Source organism: Falco peregrinus, chromosome 14 (genome assembly GCF_023634155.1).
Source record: "Falco peregrinus isolate bFalPer1 chromosome 14, bFalPer1.pri, whole genome shotgun sequence".
NCBI lineage: Eukaryota > Metazoa > Chordata > Aves > Falconiformes > Falconidae > Falco > Falco peregrinus.
Window position 1 is genome coordinate 13,994,737 of NC_073734.1, and position 17,007 is coordinate 14,011,743.

The following is a 17,007-nucleotide window of genomic DNA, read 5'->3' on the forward strand; positions in this document are numbered from 1 at the left end:
CCCCGAGCTCCCCGCCCCTGCCCGCCGGGCGCCATCCGCGGCCGGGTCCTAGCGCCGCCCGGGGCCGGCGCCGCGGGCCCCGCTGTGACCGGGCGGGCCCCGCCGGTGAAGCCGGGCTGCGGTGGGGCGCGGCGCAGCCCACCCCCCGCGCCCGCTCCGAGCCCGCCCGGCGACAGGGCGCTGCCGGCAGGTAAGCGCCGCCGGGGCAGCAGCGCCTTGGGTCCCGCAGGCGAACACGGCGGGGCGAGTGTTCCCGAGCGGCCAAGCGCTCGCAAGAACGCGCGGGCGACGGTGAACTTTGAGCCGTTCCCCGCGGCGCGGCCGAGGAGTCGCCGGGTCGGAGCGCTCGGCGCAGGGGCGGGCGGTGGAAATGTACCGGCCGCCTTTGGCCGCTCTGCCCCGCCGAGCGGCCCCGGGCAGGGAGGGCGCAAAGTCCCCGCGCTGTTTCCCCGGGCCTCTTATCAGCGCGGAGCCCCCGCGGCGGGCGAAGCCCAGCGCCCTGCGCCCGCCGAGCCCGGGGCGGCGGCGGGGGCCGGGCCGTGCGGGCCGCTGGCGCGGCGGCGGCTCCCGGGGGCGGGCGGCTCTGCCCTACCGGGGCGCTAAGACCCGGCTGCGCGGTGGTCAAAGGTTCCCAGCAGGAGGTTGGACACTAGAGGGCGATCCCCGGCCCTGCTGCGGGGGTGTATATATACGGCTCGCAGGACCGAGGCAACCCACTAGCAACAGGGCAGGCAGGCAGGCGGCGAGCGGGGCTCGGGCGGGCTGGGGCTGGGGCTGGGGCGGGGGACGGGCTCCGGGCGCGCCGTGCCGTGCCGTGCCGTGCCGTGCCTGCAGCACCGTGCCGCGGTGCCGTTCGCCGCCGAGGGCCGTGGTGCCGCAGGCTTGGTAGAACCGCCGCCGCCGCTGCCGCCGCACCGTCCGAAACCTGGATTGCAGGAGCCCTTCACCATGTCCGGCAGACTGTAGGTGCTTCATGGAGCAAACCAACTTCTACGAGGTCGATTCCCGGCCCCCGATGAGCAGCAGCCAGCACCACCAGCTCCAGACTCCCCTGCCCGGCAGCGCCTACAGCTACAGAGAGGCTCCCTCGGCGGCGGCACCTGCTGCGGGCGGCGCGGAGCTCGGCGACATCTGCGAGAACGAGAACTCCATCGACATCAGCGCCTACATCGACCCCGCCGCCTTCAACGACGAGTTCCTGGCCGACCTCTTCCAGCACAGCAAGCAGCAGGAGAAAGCCAAGGCCATCCTGGCCGGGGATTTCGACTTCCACAGCATGCATGGGGCCGGCGCCGCCGCCTCGGCGCCGGGGCACCAGCAGCAGCACCACCAGCAGCCGCTCTTCGGCTGCGTAGCCGGCTACATGGACGGCAAGCTCGACCCCCTCTATGAGCGCATCGCCGCGCCCGGCTTGCGGCCGCTGGTGATTAAGCAGGAGCCCCGCGAGGAGGAGGAGGTCAAGTCGGCGGCCTTGTCGGCCCTCTACCCCCACCACGCTCCGCAGCAGCACCCGTCCCACCTGCAGTACCAGATCGCCCACTGCGCCCAGACCACCATGCACCTCCAGCCCGGGCACCCCACGCCTCCCCCCACGCCCGTGCCCAGCCCGCACCACCCGCACCACCCGCACCCCCCCGGCGGCCTGCCCGCCCCGGGCACCCTCAAGATGATGCCCGCGGACCACCGGAGCAAATCGAAAAAGACAGTGGACAAGAACAGCAACGAGTACCGGGTGCGCCGGGAGCGCAACAACATCGCGGTGCGCAAGAGCCGGGACAAGGCCAAGCAGCGCAACGTGGAGACGCAGCAGAAGGTGCTGGAGCTCACCACCGACAACGAGCGGCTGCGCAAGCGGGTGGAGCAGCTCACCCGGGAGTTGGAGACTCTGCGGGGCATCTTCAGGCAGCTGCCCGAGAGCTCGCTGGTGAAGGCCATGGGCAGCTGCGCCTAGCGCCGCGCCGGGACTGGCGGCGCCGCCCTCGCTCACCTATAGATACTATACGTACCAGAGCGCAGCGATCTCAGATTGTTTCGGGGGGGCGGGGGGGAGGGGGTTGGGGGGTTTGTTTTGTTTGGGTTTTTTTTTAACGATTAACGACCAATACCAGAAGCCAGGCAGCTGTAATATTAAAAGGTTTGTGCCTTAGGGATGACACGCGAAATAAGCTGAAACATGGTGGGTTTTGTAAGGTGAAAGGCGAGGGGAAAGAAGAAATTAAAAAGCCCACGTGTCTACACAGGGTAAATAACAATAATAATGACAGTAACGAAGCATCCATAGCAATCCAGATGTGCCTTAAAAACTGGCTGCAGGAGCTCTGGGGCTTTCTGTGCCCCCCAGCCTGGCAGGGTTTGAGGGAGAAGGGTGAGGGCTGGGGTGCCTGGGGGTGCCGGCCAGCCCCCCCCCCCCCCCCCCCCCCCCGGCCCCAGCTGGCCTGTGGTGCAGTAGGCAGGGGCAGCAGTGGCGAGGCCGGTGAGGAGCAGAGGGCTGAGGCCGAAAGACGCGCAGCACCAGACGCCTAGTTTGGAGCGCTGAGGTGCGGGACAGCTGCCGGACTGCTACCAGGACTGTCCCAGCCTGGCTGGGCTGCCTCTGCCAAGCCCTGTCCCCTGCATCGGCTGGGAGTGGGGCAGAGGCCACCGCTGCTGCGTGGCCAATGGACAGCCTGGGACTGATGGAACAGCAGCTTGCAGGGGAGCACGGTGAGCTCCCTCCATCAAAAGGAAGAGCAGCAGTGTCTTGTACTGTATGTCACAACGTGGCGAAGCACAAGTGAATAAATACCTATTGATGCGGGTATTTACTATGAACTTTCAGTGTATTTTGCTTTATTCCAGGACATTTAGCTCCTCTCCAAGTCTCTGTCTGTCCAAGCTGTGCCTCATGTAATGTGAAAGCCTTTCCGTGTATACTAGCTACACTTTATTTTTATTGTATTACTTAGATCTTTGCCATCACACGACTTTCTTACCTGGTGACAGAGACTATGCCCTTGTGCTGCAATGTTATTTTATTATTTGGATGGGTGGGTGAGTGTGAGTGTGTGTTGCCACCTTCATGTTGTCCTGGGCCGGCTGCTGCCTCCCGACCCCCAGGCAGGGGTGCCTGGAGGGGAGTGCGGGGCTGCAGGACGCCTGCGGTAGGGCGAGGAGGCTCGTCCCTGGTGCTGCAGCACCTTTGGACTCTGGAGCTTCTCGCAGGGTGAGAGAGAAAAATAAACAAACAAACAGGCCCCTTTCCAGGGAGCCCTGGTAGCCGTGCAGAATGTTTCTTCCTCATGTTGTAGCTGCACAAGAATTTGTCCGGTTAGAAATAGTCACGATGGGAGAAAACAAGGCGGAGACATGAAGCTGTCCGAAAGCGTGACAGTGGGAGCACAGTGCTGGGGGCGTGTGTATGCATGTGCTGTGTGCGTATGCGGGGTGTGTGTATGGGTATGTATACATGTATGTATATGCACACATTGGTGAGTTTTTTTGAATTTTGGGGCGGGGGGGAAAGACCGCATATAAAGTTTGTCAGAAGTCCTGGTTATGTTCATAAATAAACAGCATATATTCTACCATAACCATCGGCCTCTCTGTGCGTTTCCAGTTCTTGTTCTGTAGCAGGAGCACACAAGCCCTCGTCTTCCTCGGGACACTGCTCCCCGCCAGCGCCCGTGTGCCCGGCCAGCACTGGGGACCAAAACGCCTTCGTGCAGCGCAAGTCCCTCGCTTTCGCCCCACAGAAATAAATACACGGTTGCCTTTAAGAGCACGGCAATTTCCTAAATACTTGTGGTGTCAGATGTGGGCCGGTGAGTCACGCTCTGCTTGCCCTTGCACCGCCACGGCTGAGCCGGGGGCTCCTCCTGCCGCCCCTCACCCCCGCCAGGGAAGGCGCCGGGCGGGACGAGGACACGCAGCCCACCGTACGCGGGCCCCTCCGGCCCCGCCAGCCCGCCGGGGGTCTCCCGCGGGGCGCAGGGGACGGGCCGCCACCCGGGGCACGGCGGGGGGGGGGGGGGGTGTGCGAGGGGAGGCCGCGGGCAGGGCCAGGCCCCGCTGGCTCGTCAGCGCCGCCGCTGCCCGGCCCTTCCCGCTGCCCGGCCCTTCCCGGCGAGGCACGCCCCGGGCCCCTCCCGCCCCCGCCCGGCCGGGTCCGGCCCGGAGGCGTCGCCCCGGAGCGCTCCGGTGTCGGCGGGACGAGGGGCACGGCGCGGGTTCCGGGGGCACCGCCGGCGGCTCCGGCCGGGCTCCCCGCGGGGACAGCGGCCGTTGCAGCTCCCAGCGCTGCGCCCAGCAGCTGCCGCCGGCCCCGCCGCGGGCTCCCGCCCCGCCCCGCCCCGCTCGAGGCCGCCGGCGCGCGGGGGGCGCCGGCGCGGGAAGGAGCGGCCGTGAGGGGCGGGGGGGCGGCTCCGGCCGGGCCGTCGCCTCCCAGAGCTGCCCCGTGGCGGCGGCCGGCCCTGAGGTGAAGTAACGACCGGCCCGGCCTGCGGGGCAGCGCCCGGGGGCTGTGAGGGGAGCTCCGCGGGGCCCCCCGGTCGCCGCCCGTCCGCTCCTCCCCGGGGCTTCGGGCTCGGGCGCTGCCTGCCGGCGGGTCGGCGGCGGCTCTGGGCCGCGCCTCGGGCGAGTGAGGGGAGGCCGCGCCGGGTCCAGTCCCCTTCAGCAGCCACCTGCGTCCCGTTCCCCGGGGAGGGCGATCCACCCGGGATAACCGAGCTCCCCAGCGCTCGCTGCCACCGTGGCATGTCCAGCGTGGCACACCGACGGCAGGGACTGAACGCCCCGGTAGGGTGAACATCTGACACCCAGGCCCATAGCCGGGCCGTACCCCTGCATGGCGGCCCAAGGCGCCTCAGCCGTGGCAGGTGCAGCCTGGCCGCCCCACTCGGCCTCCGGGCCGGCCCCTGCCCCGCTGCAGGCCGCTGGGTGCTGGGCGGTGCCGGGGGGGTCTGCCGCTACCTGGGGAGTTCGTGTGGCTCTGCTGGGCGGGGGAAGGGTAAGACTGCTCCTCCAAAACCCACCGCCATACTCGGCTTGCGAGCGCTCTCTGCTCGGATGGGTCAAGATGAGCGCAGGTCAGGATTAAGTCTTTAATTCTTCGGCTGGGTGTAAATCGGGGGATTCAGAGCTGGTAATTTTCCAAGGGAAGAGTTAAATTGTAGTGGTGTCCAGTTAAAATAATGACTTTTACTTGTGCTTCCTTCCTCCCCCAGCCCTGCAGAGCTGTACTCCTGTCGGGTATGATGTGCCTTACTGAGTAATGCCGTCCAACGTGTAAAGTGGGGAAACGCTGTTATCGTTTGAGCAAAGATTATTGCAGGGTATATGTGGGAGGGACTGTAATCTAGTGGTTAGGGCATGGGAATACAATCCTGGTCGTTTGAGTTATGTTCTGAACTGTGACTCACCGTGTGTGTTTGTGGTTTCAGCAAATCATTTATGGCCTCAGACAAAGCAGATTTTTCCATTAATTTAAATGAATTGTAGATTAAACAGGTCTTCGGTGGCAGAAGAATCAACCATTCTATGATTCAAAATTAAGATCACCTATCTACCACATAGGTGTTTCAGTAGTTATATAAACACAGCGTGCCCTGGAATATTACAAAGGGTAAATTATTGATAGCAGGAAAGTGTTTAGAGACACTTGCCTTAAACACAGTGCCAAAGCGAGCTGTGTTCCCTAATCCTAACCTTAACTGTAGGCTGAGCCTTCGACAAGGCCCCCAACCGCGGCCTAGACAAAAAAGTTCTCACAGCACGGTGCTCTTTGCAGCCAGTGTTTTGCTTTGGCAGTCCCCCTCTCAGCCCTCTGCAGCTGCAGTTCTGTGTTTTCTCTTCCTCTCAACCCGAACCCTTACCCTGGCACACCGGCTGAGCCTTTAGCAAGTCCCTAAGTCATTGCCCAGGTGAAAAGTTCTCACAGCAGCATGTTCAGGGATGTTTGCCTGAACACCAGGGTCAAAGCGAGCAGTACCGCAATGCTCCAGTCTCATGTGTGATCCCGTGCCTTGCCTGTTTCAGCAGCATTTAGGCATGCATTATAAACGCTGGGTGGTGGAAAGGATTTTTATGCACTGTCTGCTCCAAATATCACAGGACAGCTGGAGCTGGAAGGGACTTTGGGGATCATCCGTCTAGTCCATCACACTCATGTGAAAACAGCTGCCGCGGTCCACGCTGCTGCAGAAGAAGATGGCAGGCGGAGGCTGTGCTGCCGCAGCGTGCCGCGGGTGCAGCAGGTAAGTGTGGCAGGACTGTGGGCAGGGGTTGGCCTCACATGTGGCATTCCCACTCATCTCACCGCACACACGCACCCTGCACCAAGACTATTTATCCTGGCTTGGGCAAGGGCTTGAGCAGCTCCAGCGCTGGGCGGGGTGCTGTGGGTGTGTATATACTCAGCGGCATTTGTCTTCACGACCGCGGGGTGGCTTTTTGAAAGTTTCCCACCAAGCCTGTTCCTTTTATATGCAGTGTTGCTGCGATGCTGCCAGCCTCTGCCCATCCTGCCACACAAATGTGGCTGTGCAGGCCTTCCTTCTCCACCCCTCACCCTCGCCAGTCCCAGACGTGGGGCTGGGGACACGGAGAGGGTGAGACGTGGGGGTGGGCAGTGACTGAGAGGCCGAGCGAGTAGTCACATGTTGGGGAGGAAGGGAGTAGTTGTCTGCTAGCACTGTGTACAGAGTTGAGAGATTGCTCACCACCATAGCAAAGTCCTGCAGCAGGTTGGGGGTGGCGGAGGAGTTTCTCAAGTGATTTCCACCCCTACCCCCCACCCCGACGGGCAAATTACCCCTGAGGAACTTGCCTCATCTACCTGCTTCAGGGGGTCGGAGGATAGGAATGGTTTTTGGAGTGCTCCACACAGATTTCCGCACTAAAGGGGGGGAGTGGAAGATGCTTTGTGGTTAGGAGAAAGCAGGTGCTTCTCAGTGCTTTGCACTTACTGGTTTGAAATTACTGGTTGAATTGGGTTTGACCCAATTCAGTGGTGAAAAGAATGGCAAATGTGTAACTGAGTAAAGGGTGAAGGAACAGGCCCACTGCCCTCTCTTGGTGTAATGGCTTAAGTAAAAAATAATGGTTTATACATGGACATGTCTGGTTCTGGGCATCTCTTTCTTCCCTTGAAGAAATCTGTGTTTATACAAGTGAAATCACATACGAACACAAACCTTGCATGGAAATGTCTGTGCTTTAGAGTGATTTGCTCTGTCACATCTGAAGTGACTGCATTTTAAAGCCGAGACAACACTTAGTAGTAATAAGCATATCACAAGGAACTTTGGAAGAATGAAAAAATCCATTCAGGTAATTCTTTCCAGCCCATATTATATATCTTTTTTTTTTTTTTAATGGTAGCACTTAGGATCTTGGAGTTAGGCTATGGATCCAAAGAGAGAAAGTGTGTTCATAGTTTATCAACCACCTGTATATCCAGAGTAACCCAGTTCTGTGTAGGTAGCCTGAAACAAAGTTCAACCATTCAGAATACAGATTTTTTTTATGTCATTTCCATTATCAGGTTTCTCCTCAAGCCATTCTGGCGGGCTAAAGGCAGTGGTTGCCTGCCAAGTACTTTGCTAGAGACTTCCACAAGCTCTCTTTCTGTACAGGAGCAATGGGCTCATGTCTTAAAGGCTGTAAGTAGGAAGGAATCCTCACCAAAGGGAATCCAATTCATTTACTCTAAATATTTAAGTGCAATTTTCTTAGTTTAACACCATCCTGTTTTACTTCAGTATTGCAACTTGCTTCTGAAATTAATAGTTAACCATGGGGAAAGACAGGTCTGGCAGAATGAAAATCAGGCATTATATTATCCCATGACTCACATACATGCAGAGAACCAAACAAGTGTCAGCCAATGGCTTTGAGCCCAAAATATGTCAAAGAGGAGATGTGTATCTTCATTTATATTAAGGAGATAGAAAGCTTATTGCCGTTCCCATTAAGCACGTTGGAGTTCTGCCACTGACTTTGGTGGGAACCGGACTGGGCCCATGTGGTGGAAGCTGGCTATGGTTACCTGCACTGACTGTATTTTCTGTGCAGCAGGGCAACTTATATTTTAACAACAGTTCCTAGTCAACAGAGAGATTCAAGACCTCCCCTATTTTACGCATTACTCCTTCCTTTATTACTTTGCTGACTTGACTTTTCCTTTGACGTGTGAGGATGCTCAGTAGCAGGCAGCAATGGGCGCTTTTCTGAGTGCAGCTTCACCGAGAGACGGTAGCAAGTGACTGTAGAGAGGGATTAGCACAGCACCTTCTGTGAGCAGGGTTTTGTGATTTTGAATTATTTACATTTAAAAGAACCACATTTAGGTATTAACCCCACTTTAGGCATTCAAACCACTTTGGCAAAATCCCATTGGAGTCAGGAAAGTCTTGGCTGAATTAATGCCTCAAAATGTTTCAGAACTTTCTTGAATGCTGTGGAACTTTTTTTACCTCGGTTTTCTCACTCTGCGTATTCCCTCCACAGCTTCTAATGCATCTGGCTGTAGACCTGCCTCGAGAACTAAATAAATCTTGGGCTGGTGATATGTACTGGATCCATCACGTGATTTGTACTGAAATCCCTCAGGGAGAGGAGAACGATGCGAACGAATACCAGTAAGTACACCCAAATCAGCAACTGTGAGATCAGGGCTGAATGCCAAACCTGCTGTTGGTCACTAAGTGTCACGTATTCTAGCTTTTATTTACAAGCTTATAGTCATCTCTGTCACATATACATTTTACTTTCATTATGTTGTCATTTATGTCATTTATTAGGGTCTAATTTGCTTTGGTGGAACCAAGTTCAGTTTGGTGGACTGGGAATGTATATTCATTAACTTTTTAGAAGTTATTTTCACATTTTTATTGACATGCCAGTTCAGTTAAAACCCTGATGACAGAGTCAGGCTGAAATGAGTGTCTGTTGTTGATTCATAATTGTGCAAATTAGCATTTAGGCTTCTCATAAAATAATATAAAATGTGGAAGGCTATGTGCCAGTGCTGCTTGCTTCATTCCAGTCAGCAACCCTCCTGTGTTTACTGGAACTCATGTTAAATATCAAAAGAATGGGATTGCCAGAGTTTTCATACCAAAAATTTCTTGACCTATCTTATTATTGGTTACAGAATTGGCTTATTCCAATTGTTTCTGGAGGCGAGGGGGGTTGCTATTGACTGCAACAAAAGTAGGATTTAATTCCCTAGACTGCAGTTTTAAGAATAGTACTGTATTACTTAGCTTGCTAAGTGAGGAATGTATATAATAGCTCTTATTGGCAACATTTATTTGAAAAAGTCAGTATATGATTACCACATGAAAGCATCAAGTTCTGATTTTAAGTGAACATGTAGGTAATGTAAATAAATAAAGCTCTAGGTATACTGCTTTATGTTTGCATTGTGAGCAATAACATCCGCAAATATCACATCAAGAATTCTGAGTTGATAAAACTAATTTAAAGGCATCCTTTGCTAAGGCAAATTCCAAGTGGATATTTCATGAGACCCATAACAATATAATGGTCATCATATAATATGTGAAGAATGTCATTCATATTTTAAATTTAGCTCACATAATTTATTTTGTACTTTGGTTACCAAGTGGTGTGGGAAATCTGATTTTTTTTAGCTGTCAGTAATGTAACTGTAACTTTTATTAGCTGATTTGTGTATGGATGAGTTCCTTAGAATTTTAAACACTGACAGATGTTTCTTGACGTGACTGGTGTTGGTCATGACTTTTGTTCAGTAGCTGGATATATTTCTCAGTGTTAGGTCAGTGACCTGGATTATCCCTGCAAGAGTGCATGAGCAACCCGCTGAGAGAGTTTTCATGTATTCATTTAATCACGTGAAATTGTCTCTTTTCCTTTCAGTAGCCAATAGGAGAAAAATTCAGGGCTCAGCTGAACTGTCTATATTTTTGAATTTGTATTTCACGCTTGTAACTGAGCAAACTTCTGTGCAAGATGCCTGCTCCGTGCCCGGTATGAATTACAGGTGTCTTTTTATTGGTTTCACTGGGCATTACTGGTTGACTCGGAGGGAGCTTCCTGGAAGGACACCAAGCGGTGTCTACCTTTCCTTTCTTGAATAAGCTGCTGATAGAAAGTTTACATATTGATGCAGCTGCTCATCCCTTTGCAAACCATGCTGCTGATGGTGATAGAAGCTCAGCTGGTGTCCTAGCTCTGCTTGTTTGTGCTGCCGTGGCCAGTGTGCTCTGGACTAGCTGAGGGAACAGGCCGGAGCCAATGAGCACAGCAGCCCTCTAATATGAGTCTAGCAATGCCGTCTCCAGGGCTGCCACGTGTGTGAAACGTATCTGAAAAAGAGCAGCTTTACCTTTGTCAGCATGGTGCTGTAGCACAGGTGATTGCAGGCCAGCTACGGGCATCCACCAGTGAGCAGGAGCATAAACAAGGTCATCAGAGGCAAGCAGGGACATATTTGGAAGAAAATGCGATACTGAGGGAAAGTTAAAGAGAGAACAAAGGCTGCAGTTAGGATGTAGAAGTGAAGATATTTTGGAGTTTGATTCTGCCAGTGGCAAAATTTGCATTGAGTTTAACTGAACTGAGAGCAAATGTTCAAGGAGAGGAATCCAGGAAAAGGAGAGGGCCTGAGAGAGAACAAGCTGTCTGACATCTGCTCTTGGAGGGCCTAGCGCTTGGAATGGTATCCAGCCACAGCCTGGGCATGTGTGTGTGCTTGGCGATGCAGGCAGGGTGTAGGTGTGCTGTGGCTACTTTATTTTTTTAGCTTTCATGCTATATAACATAATCTGTTTATTTAGAAAAGCATATTTTTTTTTCCCCAGTCAGAGTCATTTCCCATGAAAAGCAAAGTGCTCTTGCTGGAGGACTGCTGGGTTTTGTGAAATATGAGAACAATGAGGAAAGTTTCAGAAAATTTTCAAGCGTAGGGGAATCCTTCCCTGCATTTCGTCCATCACAAGTGCCCCACCCGTAACTCCAGTGTGATGGGAGAGCAGGGTAAAGGAACAATTCAAGTTTGGGGTGTGTGTATAACCTGGACACCCGTTGATAATGTACAATATGAAATATATCCTCCCACTGGAGGAGGAAACACAAGAATGCAAGTTAAATTGGCTAGCGGCTATCATATTAGCGTGTAACACAAAACTGGGAAATAAGCTTTTATGGAAGATTTGTCAGAGTGTGCTGGTCGTCGTAGGGCTTAAAATGCAAAAGTTACTGTCTGATATTTCCATTTGACAGTGGCAAATGTGCCCCATAAGCAACTGTGAATCCCAGTGACAGCATTTGTGTGGCTGTGTGTGTATGGTACAGCTACTTGGTATATATTGTTGCTGCAGTTCATACAAAAATTTTTCTTAAATGCTGAACATCTGGCACATGGTTAAATCTCGCACATAGAAATTAAATTGTTGTTTACATATGCATACTTCCAAGTTTTCAGGGAAATTTTGCATTCTGATTAAAATGCAGGTCAAAGGATCAAAAGATTTTCAAGCCAAATTATGTTTTCTGGGGATCAAAATGTATAGGCTGTACTAGAGTTCTTTTTAAAATGAGCTTTATAGATTTCATATGTGACTGCTTTAGTAGAGTCTATAATCTGTTGGCAGTTATGACTTCGGGACCTTTGCAATTTCACTAATTTTATGTGCTAATAAATGGCTCTTAGGCAGCTCCTTCTTCCCAGCCAAAACAATAACGCCGACTGAAGAATCAGGAGACTTAAAAGGGGGCGGGGAGGGGGGGGGGGGAGCTAAAAAAGCATTAGTTCTTAGGAGGTCAGGGAAACATTGTTTGACTTGAGAACTGCGATCAAATCGTAAATTGGGCATACTGCTGAGTATCGTCTTGCATACCAGAACAGAGCTGATGTACATGAATTGGCCACTGCAAATCTACCTGCGTTGCTGTACATACTTGCCCAAGGGCGTTGAGCCTCCAGGATGGATGGGCAGCATTCACTCAGTTCGTGTATGTGGATGACAAGATACACCTGTGTGAGGGAAGTCAGTCTGATACTTCCAAGGCAGTTCTCGTTTAGAGATGTACTGGAGTCACTGGCAGTCGAGGATGGGTGTGTGTGCCAGACACCATCCAGAGGCATAGAAGAGGGTAACAAGCCCAGACTACCTTAACTGCGAAAGAGTGACTCAGCTATTTCTGCAGAGTTTTGAGTTTCAGCAGAATATTTTTTCCACTATGCTGACAGCTTTTCCACCCACGTATTGCATATGTGGCTTTGTGCCACAGAGGTATTTTAGGATTATAAAGCCTAGTGTAAATTTTTAAAGTTACGTATGAAAAACGGTGCCTTCTGGATTTTAAAATGTATAGATTGTGGGTAGAGTGTAGGGAGTAGGGGGTGTCTTTGAAAAAGCCAGGGCTCAGGGGAAATAGATCTCCATCTATCATTTACCTGGTTTCATTTATTCCACCAGAACCTAGTCAATGATGTTTTCAGACAACTTGTATCAACAGAAATGGAATTACTCTGAAATCCCCGTGATGTTTTGGCATTGTATTTATCATGGGGCAGAGTTAGTTGTTCTCATACCTGGTATATACTATTCTTTCGTTGATCCTGTTTCTGTAAGGCATTCCCAAACAATCCTGCAGGGAAAATAAAGAGAGATATGCAGGGAATTAAACCTAATAAAATAAAAAGGTTTCTTAATCTGTCAAGTGTATTGCAATATTCAGTGAGTTACTATACTCAGCTGAAGATTAAATTGGATGGAGTGTGCTTGTAATATTATTCCTGCACATTGAGCCATTACATGTGAATACCTCCAGTCTGCTTTGAGCAAGTCATTTGTCAGTTCTTTATGCAAGACTGTAACCCTTGCTGTCACTCTGTGACTGCTGCATGAATCAGGAACGGGAGGACGGATCGAGGAGGACAGTTAGGCACTGGCGTTGTGCTTGGTCATTTATGTCTTTAAGCAACCCGGCTGTGGAATCCAAAGGTTTGCTCTATTGCCACTTTTCTTTTAATGCCACAAATGCTGATACAGCAGCAAAAGCCTCTGTCAAGGGCCTCACCACATCATGGGACTGGAGAAGAAAAAAAAAGCAGAAATCCAGGGAAGTAATGTTAGTGACCAGTAACCACCACTCTATGGCAGATGACTTTTGTAAAGCAGGCAGGGCTATGGCTTCTTTTGACTCTGTCAGCTGAAGGAGCAGTAATTCATTTGTGATGTCCGCAGCACTCCTCAGCTTTTTTTGGTGTTTGGATTTTGGGGTTTGAGATTGTGTTTTGGTTTGGTCATTTATAAAGTTACTTCCAAAGAAAAGATATAATACAAAATGACAGCATATATTAAGCATAAAAGCATCAGTGTCCTCTGGGAGCTGTTGGAGAAGAAAGCACAGAGCCACTGAAATGCAACCCCATCAGCTGTCAGAAGTGCCCACCGGCAGGTCAGCAAATCTTTGTGATCATTGCTGGACAGATCTGAGAGAACCAAAAGGACAAGTGACTTTTGTCCCTGGCTAGCAGGAAGACGCCAACCCGGGAAACAAGCTCACCCTTTGTTTCACCCTCAGGCTGCAAACGGACCAGGAAATAAGTCCTCCCAACACATTGCGCTGGATGCTGATCATATTTTTCCTGTGTCACAGAACTTGGTTCCTCCCTTGTTTCATACAGTAGTGTTAAAAGAAAGGGGAACAGTCCTGCTCCATAGCTCGAGCCCAAGCTTGGCACAGTTTATCACTCTAGGCTGAGTTTGGAGATTTGTGAGGCTGAAATTCAAAGTGAAACTCAGTGGATGTGAGTGCCATGGGAACCAGAGCAAGCAGGAGGTTTGCATGGATCCCCTTAGGGTTGGAGCTGTCGAGTTTCATATGGTGCTAAAAAAAAAATAATACAGCGTCTCTGGAAAAAAAATCTGTCTGTGACTTGAGGCAACTGTGGGCACCTTCAGCCAGCACCTGATTCACTAGCAAACAGTTACCTACAAGGCATTTCAGCTGGCAGACACTTGTCCTAGGCGCCGTAGGCCGTAAGGGCTGTTTTCAGTTTAATCTATTTTTAATGTGGCGCCTTATTCTAAACTGCTGAGTTCTCACATTCCCGAGCTGTCATGGTAATAGGATTGTGCAGTCTTACGGGCTAAAGTTTTCCACCCCAAGTGCCAAAAGTTAGGCTCCTAAATCCATATTCAGATTCCTTAATGTGACTGATGAGTCCCACAGGAGTTGGTAGGAACTGGACATGGTCTGCACCTTGGAAAACAAGCCAGGCCATTAAGTGGATCAACAAAGCCTGGCTGCAGGCACCCAGATTTTCAGATGTGGGCCACCATATGAATGGATTGAGCCCAGACTACAAACATGTATCCCCAAAGGTCAGAAAGGTTCAAGTGCAGGCTTCTTTGTTCAGCCCCACTCTACCTGTTTGAGATGAAACTTCATAGTGTGGTGACCGTGTGAACTATTATGCAATGCACAGGACGGCTTTGAAGGGCAGGTTTAAAAGCAGCCATTCTCCTTCCTAGTGTGGCTGCCTTTTTATCCGGAATGGCTACTACCAATGTCAGTATGAAGGAGGGAGGCAAGGCTAATGAAAGTGTGAATTCTGTTGGGGATTTGGAAAGGGAGCGCATTCAAAATCATAGCAAGTGGCAGAGAGCAACAGCGTGCCTATCTTTTTCATTGACTTCCTGTCTGTGCTACTTCTCTATCCGTGATCTAACACTGCATATTTTTACTTCACTACCTTCTTCTGCTATTTCTATTTGTAGCACCCTGCTAGACTTGTATCCAAGCCAATCCAAAATTCTTCTGAAACTCCCTGTGCTAGCAGCAACATGAAAGCAGAACTCTGCAGTGGCTACAGCAGCTATGGTAGGGTTTAACTAGAGTTAAGAGTAGTGTCAGTCACTTCAGCCTTTTGAGTTATACTGAAAATGGAAATGCCATCTGCCAAGAGAAACAGCTTGCAAAAAATTGTGTTGTTGCCTTTTTTCATCGCAGGCCTAACAATGCTGTATGTGGAGTTATCAGCCAACACTTGAAACTGATGCACTTTTATTGGTTTATTTTATATAGAAAGTTTTTATTATTATTATTATTGCAAGATAACACATAAGGCCATGACAGCACAATGCATTTTCACCCAGATGAGGCAGAATTAACTTAGTACGCTTTAAAGAGTGTTTTACTGCAGTATGAAAGTGTAGAGTTGTTTTTTTCTCTCCTATTTCCTGCAAAGGCGGGGAAAGCGATTTTCAAAGTATCCTGTCCTACCAGAAGACAAAAACATAGAAAAGCCAAAGCAAATTCCCATAGAACATGCCCATTCACTAGCCGAAAGACCTATAAAGCTTCAGTGAACTACATCCTTTCATCCAAAGAGTGCGGATGAAATGAAAGACCCTTGTGCTAATAGTGCTGCCCAGGCACCCCGGTCCTCTAAGCCGTAAGAGAAGCGCTGCTTGTGGGCCGGGGTGTGCGAGGCTCGGTACAGGGCACAGCTACCGAACAGGGGGTGCTGCTGTCTCTCAAGAGAGCCTCAAGGGCCAGACCCTGGAGCCAAAAGCAGTGTGGACAGGGAGGAGTCAGCAGGCCAGGCTGCTGGGATGGACTGAGGAGGCTGTAGCCCAGGTGAGCGTGTGCTGCCAGGGACTGCAGCAGAAGTGCTGCACAATGGCATAGCCCTTCCTTCCCCCTCAGTCTCCCTGCTTGCAACAGGGCTATGTCCAGACCTAACGCAGACGTGTGAGACATCTCTCTCCCAACCAGAGGGCATGTTTGATGTCTAGAGGACAGTCTGAAAGTACAGGCGTTTCAGAAATCTTCTTCCACCCTTACATCCCTGCCATCCCATCAGAGCACAGAAACCTCACTCAGGAGTTCTTGCTTCAGTCCTGTAAGGATTCTGATGGCATACTCCTCCCCAAGGACGGTGCCAGCAACACCTTGGAAGTAAGAGAGTAGTGCTCCTTCCTTCTGGCTGGTGTCTGTCTTCTAAGTCACTGTCTTTTATTTTAGAGCATTCACTGAGGAAGTGGGAGACCTGGGTTCAATGCGTTCCTCAATCTGAGGGTGCTTGTCTCTCACTTCCCATGAGACTGTCTAACTGCTGGCTGATCAGCTATTCCGGGTAAAGCTCTTCAGAGTGAAACTGTGCTTTCCACTAATGGGATGTTTGCTCTCCCCGGCCCACTGTCAGTGAGCAGCTTCTGTTTTAGAGTGAAGTGATCAGTAATTCATGGTGTGAAGAGCCTCAGGCTGCGTTTGGTGTTCTCAGAGCTGGTTTGCAAGACCCCATGCCTTAAGGCATCCAGAGAAAGGGTGCCTCGTCTCTGGATGCCTGTGGAGGATAAAGTGCATCTCCAAGGAGATGCTATTCTGGTCAGGTGTGGAAGCAGAAAACTTGAATGTGAACCAAGGAGAGACCACAGAGTGCAGGTGGCTGAGAGTGATGTCTGTGACTCTGCAATTCAGTACCCGAGTTCAGTTGAAGTCTAGTTGTATGCACTCAAGTCCTTTATTGGCAGTAACTCGTTAAAACCCAGCTCTGTATCTGGCTTCTTCATGTGGACAGATCCTGACGGATCTTTACTGCTGCTTTGATAAACATTTCCAAGGTTTATTAAATGTGCTCTGTGACGTGCTTTTGTGGAGATGGTAATTTGACAGTCATCACGTGAGAAACAAAGAGTTTGCCATCTGACCTGGCAAGACTTTTTTTTCTCCTTACTATTAATTAAATTGAGGTTATTGCAAAATTTTATTATGATGGTTGTGATTTGTCCTGTGATAACGCTGGGGCTAATACTGAGGCATGCAAAGCACCTTCCATGCTGGTGACGTTAGTGGGAGGTGCAGCTGAGCAGCACCTCTGGTGTCAGCTCTCAAAACAAAGTTTCAGGGCCAATTCCTGCTAGCCCTATTCAGGCACCTTACCCGGGAGCGGGTTCTTCTAGTTCTGAGGGGATGGTTTCACAAGTAGGAAGACATAGCTGGGGGGGAGGAAGGGGGCAACTGCTTGGC

The 17,007-nt window shown here is 51.4% G+C and overlaps 1 protein-coding gene and 1 non-coding gene across 7 annotated transcripts in view; both read left to right on the plus strand.

Annotated features, from left to right (window-relative positions):
* The first annotated feature begins 787 nt into the window (after window positions 1-787).
* Window positions 788-3,569, plus strand: CEBPA (CCAAT enhancer binding protein alpha). The gene has a single exon (XM_055818778.1). It carries the CDS (start codon window positions 974-976, stop codon window positions 1,949-1,951), a length of 978 nt encoding a protein of 325 aa, XP_055674753.1. The 5' UTR covers window positions 788-973; the 3' UTR covers window positions 1,952-3,569.
* Window positions 3,570-4,156: 587 nt separating this feature from the next.
* The window catches only part of LOC101910670 (CCAAT enhancer binding protein alpha), a 30,185-nt gene continuing 17,334 nt past the window's right edge, over window positions 4,157-17,007 (plus strand). For 5 of the 6 annotated variants that reach the window (XR_008749809.1, XR_008749806.1, XR_008749805.1 and 2 more), the window contains exons 1-2: window positions 4,157-6,230; window positions 8,485-8,615. This is a non-coding gene — a transcript (CCAAT enhancer binding protein alpha). The remainder of the gene's footprint in view (window positions 6,231-8,484; window positions 8,616-17,007) is intronic. The other variant, XR_003553645.2, reaches the window with a different exon arrangement.